Source organism: Myxine glutinosa, chromosome 3 (genome assembly GCF_964187855.1).
Source record: "Myxine glutinosa chromosome 3, kmMyxGlut1.1, whole genome shotgun sequence".
In the NCBI taxonomy this organism is placed as follows: Eukaryota; Metazoa; Chordata; class Myxini; order Myxiniformes; family Myxinidae; genus Myxine; species Myxine glutinosa.
In genome coordinates this window covers 156,573,302-156,587,304 of record NC_136263.1, presented here as the reverse complement: position 1 = coordinate 156,587,304, position 14,003 = coordinate 156,573,302, and the positions used below count along the sequence as shown (strand labels likewise).

General features: G+C 43.5%; 1 protein-coding gene across 1 annotated transcript in view; it reads right to left on the bottom strand.

Annotated features, from left to right (window-relative positions):
• The window catches only part of LOC137423107 (uncharacterized), a 138,922-nt gene that overhangs the window by 62,346 nt on the left and 62,573 nt on the right, over positions 1 to 14,003 (bottom strand). The window contains exons 3-5 of the mRNA XM_068109921.2: positions 12,651 to 12,818; positions 10,932 to 11,243; positions 727 to 1,279 (exon numbers count right to left, since the gene is read on the bottom strand). Coding sequence (XP_067966022.2) covers positions 727 to 1,279; positions 10,932 to 11,243; positions 12,651 to 12,818 — 1,033 coding nt within the window. The remainder of the gene's footprint in view (positions 1 to 726; positions 1,280 to 10,931; positions 11,244 to 12,650; positions 12,819 to 14,003) is intronic.

Below are 14,003 nucleotides of genomic sequence, written 5' to 3'. Positions count from 1 at the left end.
ATAACTAAGTGTATTTATTTATTTAAGAAAGGCTGTCATCCCTCCTTCTGCTCTGTTGTCTTAGGATACCTCCATAGGATAGGTTATCACTCTACTGGGACTTGCAAAACCCGAAGATTTCAAACTTATATATTTAAAATTCCTTCCATACGACGGACCAAGATTGATTGTCGGACTCTACATGATGGACCCTCCCCTTTCTCCCCCTCGCCCTCCCCAAAGACGCTCTCCCCCTTTCCCCTCCCCCTTCCTCCTCTCTCTCTCTCTCCCCCTCTCCTCCCCTTCCTTTACCCTTCTCCTACTCTCTCCTTCCCTCCTCTCGCTCCCTCTCTTCCCTACACTCCACCCCACTCTCTTCCCCTCTCTCTTAATATTCCCATTAGGGAAGTGACAGGTACCATTGCTAGCTTAGAATAGAGCTTGTGACGTAATATACCTGTATGTGTCAAATAAATAGTTGTATGCAAATTCAATACCCTTTTCACTTTTAAATACCGTGACATAAAGGCATGCAATTACATTTTACAGGTTGAGCCCAAGGAAAATGGCATATTGAAACAACACACGGGATAAGGAAAGAAAAAACTTGCTTTTGCCTTAAATGGTAGGCTTGCTTATCTTGTAAAACTTATAAACGTGTAAAATTGAAGCAATTATGGAGGCAATTGGTAGTACTGTACTATTGCAGATCATTTATAAAATAATAATGATAAAAACACAACTTACCACTTTCGACGTGAAATCTCATCTGAAGAAACAAATTCATCGTGTTCCGTCACAATGCTGTGATCGTGTTGGGTCGTAGCATTATAATCGTCCACAAAGCTCGGCTGATGGTCATAGTTTTCTTGAATTGACTGAGTTGGTAGGTCAGGAACCTGATGGACTGAAAAGTCTTCAGCTTTGTGCCTCTGATTTGAAATGGTTTGAGATTCATCATGATTTGCAGTTTGCGAATATTGAACCGAGGGTACACCAATTGCCTTTTCAGTGAGTGAAGACTGTCGTTCAGATGGATCTCCGTGAGTTGTGGTTTCAGGAACATTTTTAAATTCACCCTTACTGTTCTTTGGATGTGTGTGTGGACTAAGGCGTTTAAACGCAGGTGTTGAATTCTCAAAAGAAGACAGGGCAGAAGAATGGAAAGTGGCAGGATGTACGTCTGCTTCAATAGCAGTTTGTGATGACGGTCTGATTTGAGAACTGGAAGTCTTGCTGCCATTTTGCACTTTTCCGTGAGATGATGTATATTGAGGAGGTAGCAATGGGATCTTGTTTCCTGTAGAAGAAAAATGTTGTTTGCATCTCATTCACGTGGACTAGCTTTAACAGTTGGCACCCCAAGTAACAATATAAAACAATAGAACCAAGTTATACAGAGTAATTTTGTAACAAATGAAATACAATTGTTTTCATACTAAAGGTGGGTCTACACCTGAGTATTCATTTCAGCAACAGCACAATCAGTATTATATCAACCAATTAGTACTGTCTTTTCAAATATGCACATGATAAAAACATTATTACAAATCAATCAGCAGATCACTTCAAAGTGTTCTCCAGTGTAGGTCATCTCTCTGAATTTAAGCAACTGGTTGTGAAATGGTGTGCGACAGGTTGCAGAAACACCCACACTAAGGCATCCAGTTGCCAACAACAAAATGTATTAGAAAATCGCTCATTTGTTGACATGGCTTAAGTAATATTTATTACCAATGTTTCTTTCATTCTGAAGACTAAAGTGATTGACGAAAGCTCATCAGTTGACACAATGAACAAGTTGTCAATGAGTCGAGCAAGAGCTAAAGAGTGAGAAATGAATTTCAGTTATCAAATACAGTTACCCATAAGGAGAGAGACGGAGACTGAGAGAGAGACGGAGACGAAGAGAGAGATGGAGAGAGAGACGGAGACGGGGATGGAGAGAGAGACGGAGATGGAGAGAGAGACGGAGAGAGAGACGGAGACGGAGAGAGAGACGTAGACTGAGAGAGAGACGGAGAGAGAGACGGAGAGGGAGACGGAGAGAGAGAGACGGAGACGGAGAGAGACAGAGACGGAGACGGAGAGAGAGATGGAGACGGAGAGAGAGACGGAGAGGGAGATGGAGAGGCAGATGGAGAGGGAGACGGAGAGAGAGACGGAGTCGGGGAGAGAAAGAGAAAGAGAGAGAGAGAGAGAGAGAGAGAGAGAGAGAGAGAGAGAGAGAGAGAGAGAGACGGAGACGGAGAAAGAGATGGAGAGAGAGAGGGAGAGAGAGGCGGAGACGGAGAGAGAGACTGAGACGGAGAGAGAGAAAGAGACGGAGAGAGAGAGACGGAGAGAGAGAGACGGAGAGAGAGACGGAGAGAGAGAGACGGAGAGAGAGACGGAGATGGAGAGAGAGAGACGGAGACGGACAGAGAGACTGAGATGGAGAGAGAGACTGAGACGGAGAGAGAGACGGAGACTGAGCGAGAGACAGAGACGGAGAGAGAGACAGAGACGGAGAGAGAGACGGGGAGAGAGAGATGGAGAGAGAGACAGAGATGGAGAGAGACGGAGACGGAGATGGAGAGAGAGACTGAGACGGAGAGAGAGACAGAGACGGAGAGAGAGATGGAGACGGAGAGAGAGAGAGAGATGGAGACGGAGAGAGAGACGGAGACGGAGAGAGAGACAGAGAGAGATGGAGACGGAGAGAGAGATGGAGACGGAGAGAGACTGAGACGCAAAGAGAGATGGAGATGGAGAGAGAGACGGAGACGGAGAGAGAGACAGAGAGAGAGATGGAGACGGAGAGAGAGAGACGGAGACGGAGAGAGAGAAGGAGAGAGAGGCAGAGAGAGAGAGACGGAGAGAGAGACGGAGATGGAGAGAGAGAGATGGAGGCGGAGAGAGAGACGGAGACGGAGAGAGAGACTGAGATGGAGAGAGAGACTGAGACGGAGAGAGAGACTGAGACGGAGAGAGAGACGGAGACTGAGCGAGAGACAGAGACGGAGAGAGAGACAGAGACGGAGAGAGAGACAGAGACGGAGAGAGAGACGGAGAGAGAGAGATGGAGAGAGAGACAGAGATGGAGAGAGAGACAGAGATGGAGAGAGACTGAGACGGAGATGGAGAGAGAGACTGAGACGGAGAGAGAGAGACAGAGATGGAGAGAGAGACGGAGACGGAGAGAGAGACGGAGACGGAGAGAGAGACAGAGAGAGATGGAGACGGAGAGAGACTGAGATGGAGAGAGAGATGGAGACGGAGAGAGAGACGGAGACGGAGAGAGAGACAGAGAGAGAGATGGAGACGGAGAGAGAGACGGAGACGGAGAGAGACTGAGACGAAGAGAGAGACGGAGACAGAGAGAGAGACGGAGACGGAGAGAGAGACTGAGATGGAGAGAGAGAGACAGAGACGGAGAGAGAGACGGAGATGGAGAGAGAGACGGAGATGGAGAGAGAGACGGAGAGAGAGACGGAGAGAGAGACGGAGACTGAGAGAGAGACGGAGACGAAGAGAGAGAGAGATGGAGAGAGAGAGAGAGAGAGAGAGAGAGAGAGAGAGAGAGAGAGAGACGGAGAGAGAGACGGAGACGGGGATGGAGAGAGAGACGGAGACGGAGAGAGAGACGGAGACGGAGAGAGAGACGGAGACGGAGAGAGAGACGGAGACGGAGAGAGAGGCGGAGAGATAGACGGAGAGGGAGACGGAGAGAGAGACGGAGACGGAGAGAGACAGAGACGGAGATGGAGAGAGAGATGGAGACGGAGAGAGAGACGGAGATGGAGAGGGAGATGGAGAGGCAGATGGAGAGGGAGACGGAGAGAGAGACGGAGACGGAGACGGAGACAGAGACAGAGACGGAGAGAGAGAGAGAGAGAGAGAGAGAGAGAGAGAGAGAGAGATGGAGAGAGAGATGGAGAGAGAGATGGAGAGAGAGATGGAGAGAGAGACGGAGAGAGAGACTGAGATGGAGAGAGAGACTGAGACGGAGAGAGAGACTGAGACGGAGAGAAAGAGACAGAGAGAGAGAGAGACGGAGACGGAGAGAGAGAAGGAGAGAGAGACGGAGAGATAGAGACGGAGAGAGAGACGGAGATGGAGAGAGAGAGACGGAGGCGGAGAGAGAGACGGAGAGAGAGAGATGGAGAGAGAGACAGAGATGGAGAGAGACTGAGACGGAGACGGAGAGAGAGACTGAGACGGAGAGAGAGAGACAGAGACAGAGAGAGAGACGGAGACGGAGACGGAGAGAGAGACGGAGACGGAGAGAGAGACGGAGACGGAGAGAGAGACGGAGATGGAGAGAGAGACAGAGATGGAGAGAGAGACAGAGACGGAGAGAGAGACGGAGACTGAGCGAGAGACAGAGACGGAGAGAGAGACAGAGATGGAGAGAGAGACAGAGACGGAGAGAGAGACGGAGAGAGAGACATGGAGAGAGAGACAGAGATGGAGAGAGACTGAGACGGAGACGGAGAGAGAGAGACAGAGATGGAGAGAGAGACGGAGACGGAGAGAGAGACGGAGACGGAGAGAGAGACAGAGAGAGAGATGGAGACAGAGAGAGAGACGGAGACGGAGAGAGAGACTGAGATGGAGAGAGAGAGACAGAGATGGAGAGAGAGACGGAGCCGGAGAGAGAGACGGAGAGAGAGACGGAGACGGAGAGAGACTGAGACGAAGATAGAGACGGAGAGAGAGAGACGGAGAGAGAGAGACGGAGACGGAGAGAGATGGAGACGGAGAGAGATGGAGACGGAGAGAGACTGAGACGGAGAGAGAGACTGAGACGGAGAGAGAGAGACTGAGACGGAGAGAGAGACTGAGACGGAGAGAGAGACTGAGACGGAGACTGCAAGACTAAAAACATGGACGTTCACCTGAAGTTCATAGTGCCTGTTAAAGAATGTCCAAATGATGCAAATAGCCCTTCAGATGACCAAAATACATGATCACACAAGAAGTCCCAATTTCCTCTCCCCCCCCCCCCCCCCGCCACCCCCCCCCCCCCCACCCCTGGAGCAGCAGCATGGCATCAGATTCAAATGCAAAGCTTTCCAGGCAAATACATATATCAGGGTATCAATAAAGTACTTGTGCAACTTTGAACTTTTATAACGTTTGATGTACTCATGATAGAAACAAAATGCAAATAGCATGGAAATTTATCAAGTTTTCTTTTTTTGGAAGAAGCAACAGTCAATTGTAAACGTTACTTTTTGTGATGTTGTAGAATTTCTATGTTCCAGAACTGCAACGATTAAATATTTCATTTTATACGAGCCTGGTGTTGGCTTAGCAGTTAGGGTGCCGGCTTGGGGTCCTAGGATCCTGGGTTCTGAATCCCGGTCGATCACTGAATTAACGCTTTGGGGGGTTGACTCACCTGTCAAACCTTCCGAGGTCGGCAAATTGAGTACCAGTTCACTGGTAATTCCCTGTGTGTTGCAAGAGGTGACTAACAGAGTTGGTGGTTGGTGGTGGGAAGGGCATCCGGCAGTAAAACATTGCTTCAAAAAGGGACCACGGTGCCAAAAAAAAGGCCAACCCAGCTGCTCTGCAGGGAAAAATGGCCTCTAAAGGCGGTTCTTTTTTTCTTTTCTTATATATCATCTTATACCATCACGACTATGCTCCCTGCGACTCTGCCATAAATGTGCGACAGCTCCTGAGTGATGTCTTCCCAGACAGGTAGATCAGTAGATGTAGACGAATTGCTTAGCAATCTCGTTCCCCTGACCTGTCCCCAATCCGACTACCTTTTATGAGGCTATGTAAAACTGTAAAACTTTTGTGTACTTATCGAACCACATTCTTTGGAAGGCCAAGATCACAAAGGAAAAGAATTGGAGGGCCAAGAAATGACCTTCTAATGAGAAATTAAATAATAATAATAATAATAATATAATAATGAGAAATAATAATAATAATGAAAAATGTTCTAATGAGAAAAAGAAAAGAAAAAAGAATTGAATGAAAAACAAAGAATGAGCAAAAAAAAAGAAAAAACACGTACAGATACATTCAAATTACACCGCCCCATGCCATAAATAAATAACATCCTCCAGCCAGGCATTACGGGGCACATGGTGATACCGCCATGCAGCACATAGAGACGGTATTGGGAGGGAGAGATGTACAATAATTGATTAATTGCATAATTAAAATCAATAAAAAATAATAGTAAAATAATTTCTTACTCAAATGGCTAATAGCATACCTAAACCACCAGTGTTTCATCCGAAGCTGTAACTTTTTGAAAATGAATTAAATTGATTCATCAAAAATAAAATAATTGATTGATGAATCAATAAATAATTAATCAATTAATTGAATAATCAATAAATCAAAAATATTCTTTATAGCCACATAATTTGGTTCATTTGGTCACTGTCATGTTCAAATATCATCTTCCTAGCTCAAAAGGTGCCTGAGATATTGCCCAAATGAGAAAGAAAATAAACAAGTGATAAATAAGGAAAATAAATAAATAATAATGGTAAAATAATTAAATTATTAATCAATTGGCTACTAGAATACCTAAACCACCACCGTTTCATCTGAATCTGTAACTTAAAAATAAAAGAATTAAGTCATTAACTGAATAATTAAATAACGAATTGATTAATTGATTAATCAATAAATCAAAAATATAGTTTCAGCCAAATCACTTGGTCATTGTCGTGTCCAAATTTGAGATTCATCGCTCAAAGGATGGCTGAGATATCACCCGGACAAACAAACAAACAAACAAGAAAGAAAGAAAGAAAACAAAACCGGAGTGAAAACTGAGTACTCCCATTCAGAGCGCATCATCGCCGGGCCCCCTTCAGTGCCCGGCGATGACGTCTTGCAGCGTCTGGAGATGGAATAGGAAAGGGGAGGTGTACAATAAAAAAAAACAGGAAGGATACTAGGAGCCCATCATTGTTGAACCAGTGATATGAAATCTGAATTATGAATTAATTTCGAAATATTTCCTGCAAACTACATATGAAGCACACATGCTAATCTCCTCAAAATGCGTATTTAATTGCAAAAGGTATGCTTTAAAAATTATTTTACCCATGCATTTGTTTTTATTTTTGGTGCTCATGTAATAATTGAATAAGTATGCTTCAACATTCTAGAAACAATTTGAGAAGTGTCTTTGTTTACTTTTTGTGTGATTGCTTGTGTTTTTGTTTGTGCTGTGTTTGATTTCTGTGCACTCCTCAACAACTGGATGAAAGAAGTTGAAAATAACTGATGGTTGTACTCGGGGTGTGCACGAGAAAATTTTAGGCGGTAAATAAATTCATACTTGCAGATGCCAAACATGTTTTAACATTTATATTACAAGAGAACACAACAATGTGGAGACGCTGAACATGACGGACATGGTGAATATCGACTTCCTAATCTAAATATCGATAAAGCTCAGTTGACTTTTTGCTCCACCAAATAACAGCGAAACGGATTTGAGTAAAAGGGTGAAACTTCTACAGATGCTGTGATAAATAACTACCTCTGTCGGTTTGAATGTTTGAAAGAGAATAGACGTCTGGATCAACTTTTGAATTAAATTAAAATCCCGATTTATATATACTGTATATATAAACGCGAGTTGTCTGTGTGTTTGTCCACGTTTTATTCAGAGATGGCTGAACGGATCTTCATCAAACTTTCAGAGGTTCATCAGAGGGTGCCTGGGAGTGTTCTCGGCAAACAAACAAACAAAAAAAAAGAAAAAAAAAGTTCGTATTTTTGGAATTAAAAAAATAAAAATCGCTCGACAGTGCCTAAACCTTTTAAAATGAATGGCAGTTATACACAAGTACACATTCGCATAAATAAATACAAAACAATTACCAGACATTTGAATACAAATAAATCAAACAATTCCAGAAGTGTATGAATTTGGTAGTACGGCTTCTTCTTCTTCCTGATTGACATCACACTTAACTCAGAAACGTGAGCCACATTCACTCAAACGTGATCCACATTCACTCAGAAACGTGAGCCACTCCTCAAAAGACCCCAAGGATCGTAAATATCCCAAAAGACCCAGAGGAACCAGAAGAACCAAAATATTCCAAAGACCCTTAAAGACCCCGAAGACACAAATTACCCTAAAGATCCGTGAAGATCCAAAAGTCCAAAACAACAAAAAATACCCCGAAGACCCTTAAGGACCCCAAAGACCCAAATACCCTGAAGACCCAACTCGAAACCAAAGACCTAAAAGACCCAGAAGACCCAAAATACCCTAAAGACCGAAATTACCCTAAATATGCTTAAATACCCTGAAGACCAAAAGACCAAAATGACCCTGAAGACTGAAAATACCCCAAAGACCGAAGACTCTCAAGACCCATAAAACTGAAAAGACCCTGAAGGCCTAAAAGACCCTTAAAGGGGAACTCAAACGCAAAAAAATTTTTTGCACCATTTGCACTCATTAATCACGGACTAATTTGACGGGATTAATTTATTTATTTGCCAATCACAAAGTGCCGAAAAAACCCTAGACTGTCGATTTTTGAGTTTGCCAGTGACGTCACATTCCAAACTCACCATGATCATGCCGGCGACGGTACATAGTGAAACAGTGCATTGAGAGCTTGGATTCCGATATGTTGGAGTGGAGTGGGGGTGGAGGGGATGTGGGGTTGTTATGGGTATTGTTAGCTGGGTGATGGTTGATGAGGGATTGTGGGGGGAAAGTGGAGTGGGGGGAGCAGTGTGGGGTAGTCATGGGTATTGTTAGATAGGGTGACAGTGGAAGGGGGGTTGTGGAGGGATGGTGTGGGTTGTTGGAGGTATTGTTACCTAGGGTGATGGTTGATGGGGGATTGTGAGGGGATGGTAGAGGGGAGGGGCATGGGGTAGTCAGTGGAAGGGGGGTTGTGGAGGGGATGTGGGGTTGTTATGGGTATTGTTAGCTGGGTGATGGTTGATGTGGGATTGTGGGGGAAAAGTGCAGTGGAGGGAGTGGTGTGGGGTAGTCATGGGTATTGTTAGATAGGGTGACAGTGGAAGGGGGGTTGTGGAGGGATGGTGTGGGTTGTTGTAGGTATTGTTACCTAGGGTGATGGTTGATGGGGGATTGTGAGGGGATGGTGGAGGGGCATGAGGTGGTCATGGATATTGTTAGATGGGGTGATGGTTGATGGGGGATTGTGAGGGGATGATGTGGGTTGTTGTAGGTATTGTTAGCTAGGGTGATGGTTGATGGGGGATTGTGAGTGGATGGTGGAGGGGAGGGTTATTTGGTTGTCATGTGTATTGTTAGCTAGGGTGACGGTTGATGTTTTTTTCTGGAAAATTGAGATGCCTTAAAAACCAAGGATACCTAAGTTGAACAGAAATCAGGAAGAGCAATATTATACATGGAAATCAGCAAGAAATCTAAGTCAAAGCAGTTGTGTCAGCAGAAAATATCCGATGGCAGAAAAATGTGTTGCACACTTGGAACAAGATCGGCCGTAAGATCGCCCGTCGGGTCGCCCATATGGCGGGTATTCTGCTAGTCTGTATAATAATCCCAACTTTGTCATTTATTAAAATGTTTTCATTGCAGCTATAAAATGTAAAGCCCCAGTCCCACTGTGGCGATTTTTAAAGCAAACCACAAGGAAACAGTACGAAATTGTTACAACGATTTAGGCCAAGAATAATTTCAAAAAATGCCACCGGGATTGCCAGATCTGGTTGAGGAACGAATCAACAGTACAATATTTGCGAATCAACTTGATTAGCAACGAATGTAGTAGAATAAACTCGACGCAGGAAGAACTAGAACGAGGCAGTGCGACGTGTCAGCCGAAGTAACACGAAGTAGGCGAAGACGTACAATGACGTGTTACGAAACGCAACGGAACAGGTAGACGGAGAACGGAAGCGCAACTAACTAGAACAAACTGGAAAGAACTGGAACGTGTCAGAACGATGCAGTACGAATTGTTCGGAGGCTATAAATACCGCGCATTTCCGTGGCGCTTCACCAGTCCTTGAGAACATTTCCTTCCACGTTGGACCAGGTGGGCGACACCATGGTTGTTCTGAACATTCTGTAACTGGACCTGCAACAAATATGTAGGTAGAGTGAATGATACTGTATGAAAGACCCAGCTGTCAATGATACAAAAGTACTGGGCTAGCATGATGTTATATATTATTTTTAATAATTTCATGGAACTAATAACCTGCATGAGGTCGTGTGCTAGTTGTAGTCTCTGAAGAGGGGTGAGGATGACAACCCACAGGAGGCACAGTGGCTTTAAGAACCACTTAGTGATGAACCACAGTGATGTGAGCTTCTCTGGAAACTGACATAGAGGAGAATCGGGCCCTTCTTAATATACCCCTCGTACCCAAAATCGTGCTGGGTCTACTTGCATCGTTATATACTGTTCTACATCGTCATGGTCATTCTGTATTCTTTCTTCATCTCATACAGCCGTTGTAACTCCTTGTGCCTCGTTGCTTTGTCGCATAGCTGTTCGTTCTTAATCTTCTCTGCTTTCTGCGATTACCAACGACCGTCGTTCTTCCTCATTGCGCATCGAGTTAGGTCGTCCTACCACCGTTCTGTGTCTTCTCTCCTCGCGGCAGAAATTGAACCAGAACCACAATGGAAAGCGGCGATCTTAACAACGAAGCGGTGAGAGTAACAACGAAGCGGTGAGAGTCACAAAGAATTGCAAAGAAGAGGAAGGATTATACACGAATACACAACGACAATGGGCGAATGTGATGAAATCGTTGCGGCGCAACGACAGTTTTGAACATTTGAAAACTGTCGTAGCGCCTCCGCGAATCGAGACGATCTGCACGATGCGCAAGGAAAGTTTAACAGAACAAGAACGAACTAAAAAGAATCAGAACGTCCAAAGCGATTTTCTCCACGAATGCCAGATCGTTGTGGTTCACTAAGAAAATCGCCACAGTGGGACTGGGCCTTAACGTACCTGCCGGAGTTGGGTGGAATGTTGAGAACCTCTCATTTGAGGTTGTTTTGTCTGCATTATCTTGGAAATGGGATGATTCCTGGGAATCTCTCCAATGTTTTTCCACAGGCGTAGCATTGGTCGGAGAGTCATTTCTTTGCATCCTTCCATTTTTGCTTATATTTGCTTTGGATAAAGCATCCGCTGATGTCCTCCTTTGGGAATGTTCAATCATAGCACTGTCCATGCTCATCGCTTGGTTTCTTCTCCCTTGTCTGTTCTCTGTGGTGTTCACAGGTTGTGAATATATTGCATTGGGTTTATTCCCAGTCTCTGCATGAAACACAACAAACATGTTATTTTATAAGTCGGAACATTATATACAACTTCGAGTTGATATGATGCTAATGCCTAATGAATAGTTGCCAGGCATAAACCTTTGAGGAATCATGACAGAAAGGGTAATGCTACTTGCATCCATCTACTCTTTGCAAATTGTTTCTTATTAATGGTAAATCTATTGAGGAAGCAGACTTACCAATTATTTGTCAATTCCAACACTATCAATGACGGATTTAGCTAGCCAAGTGGCTTCATTGATACAAATTATACAGTCAAACTTTTAATGGCTTATATCCTCTTCACCATAAATAACCGAAAATATAGAATTTATAATGTAATTATCTTGTTGTTTTAAATAAATAAATTGTTGAAAGACTGTTTTTGCTTTGATAGACTTTGAATTTGTTTCTTTGATAGAAGATATTTGATATATGATAGAAGATAGATTTCTTTGATAGAAATTGAGTCAATTCAAAAGACTTTGAATGCCATTCAAAGTGCATATTTGACACGAGGGATGTGCAGAACATCTTATTGCAAGTTCCCACGTAACGTAATTGCCTCGTGCAATAATCGTTCAGCACGTGAAATTTGTGCACCGTTAGCTTTTTCGAGGTGACACGGGGCATTCTGAGCAAATTTTAAACAGTCTTTCCAAGACACCAGCTTGTGGATCATCCAAATAAAACACACTGATTATATTCTGTAACAATGCATTCAAATGCCACATCTGTCAGAAAAATGAGAGAAATCAAATCATTGGGCATCTTCAAGCAACGTCTTCCATCAGCCATGTTGCAAGGCTCGAACGTGAGGAGAGGATCTGTTTATGACCTCAAAGACGTTATCAAGCCACTGGATCAACAAGAGATATTGCATTGTATAATAAATGGCCAAGAAGTGGACGTCCCAGAATATCGACTCCCGCTCGTGACCAATACAATCACATGACCCATGTCCGCAGTCGGTTTCAAACTGCACAGAGTTCTGCGAACACACTCCCTGGCTACCAATGCAGTAATTTCTACCAGAGGTAGAATACCCAGTGTTGAGATTGTAATTTCCAAGTTGGATCGCCGAGTGAAAATATTCACCTCAGCACAGTATTACTACCTTGAGATTTGCAGCTCATCTGTGTCCGACTATATCCCGAAAACAAATCGCATCAACAACAATCACTTGTTCGGTCTCTTAGGGGATTAGATACATGAAAGCGTACATGATTGGGATTAGGCAGATCGGAGTGGCACTGCACTTTCAAAGATGCCACTTTACTTGAATGCACAAAAGCATGCAAGTAAATTGTATAATAAATGGCAGTGCCATCCTAATCCACCTAACACCAAAGTAAATAAATAATTACTACCGATAATTAGATAACCCTTCGACCAAGCATACCTGGTATCCCTTTCGCCATTCCTTGATCCTCCTTCCGTCGCCATTTCCATGGTCGCAGAAAACGTCTGAAGTTTGACTTTTGTTGTCCATGCTGCTTCCCTGTTGCGGAATCGAGCTCGTAGAGTGAGTGTCGCATTGCAGTTTTATTAGACGGCTGTTTGTCTTCAACTGCAAAATTCAAATCAGGTGTTTAAAACAAAACAACAAACATGATACATATGAGCATTGTCACTGCACAGGTGTAATAATTATATGGTCATTGTGTTCCATTCTAATTTGCTTTTGCCTCTTTTATTTTTGGGGAATATTTTTTAAAACTGTGATTATTATAACGAATGTTCTTGTAGTAGACTGGAAATGGCCTTCTGACATGATCGTAGACAAAACTACACATAAAACGCACACACATACATACATGTATGTACATATACACATACAATGCCCTCCATAAATATTGGAACAGTAGAGTCAAATTTGTTATTACGAGTACACCCGCTCACTACGAGAGCGGCAAGAAGGGTCATTCCTCTTTGGGGTATATAGATTACAGTCGATCTATGGTCGGGTGTCAAGAACATTGGGTGTGTTCATTTACCAAGTTTCTTGTGGAGAAACGCCAAGTGGTTTAAGCATTCGAGCAAGCATTGCATTCAAAACCTTTAATGAACGGCTGGATTGGCAAGCGCAAGCGAGCTGCTTGGTAAATGAGCACACCCCAGTGTTCCTCCCTTTCAGTTTCGTATCAAACAGCAGGAGCGAGTTTCAAAAGTTCACCACAAAAAATGCCACGGTAGCAGCAGAAAGGGCCATGTTATTAACCCAACATTTGTGAGTTATATAGAGTACAGAATATCTTCGCTCAGTTCTCTAAGTAAACCTTACTTCATGGATGTCGGGATTCCTCCAAATTTCTTCATTTAGTGTTATAAAGAGCATTCGCGACTGTTAAAAAAGCTAAGCATATGTGTTTGTGGTTTATAATATTTTTACTACCTGCCTTGGGAAAGTGGGACATTATTAGTATTAATATTGTTTTGTAATAACATTAACAACATGCGATTATCATTAATTTGGTTATTAAAAGTGTCTTTGTGAAAAAAGCCATGATAAATCTTCTTCTTTGGAAAAACGCCACGATAAAGCTAATTTAACATTGATATACACCTCAGCATGCAACTTCATTGACGGCAATGACGGGGAAAAACCCGCTCGGGGGAGAAAACCCTCTTGGGGAGGGGGGCAAATGAATGCACTACAACCTTCATTATGTAACCCTTCGTCATCCTGTCAAGTTTGGTTGAGATTGGATAAGTAACGACGGAATGTATTGGCATCAAAAATTCATCAGACAGA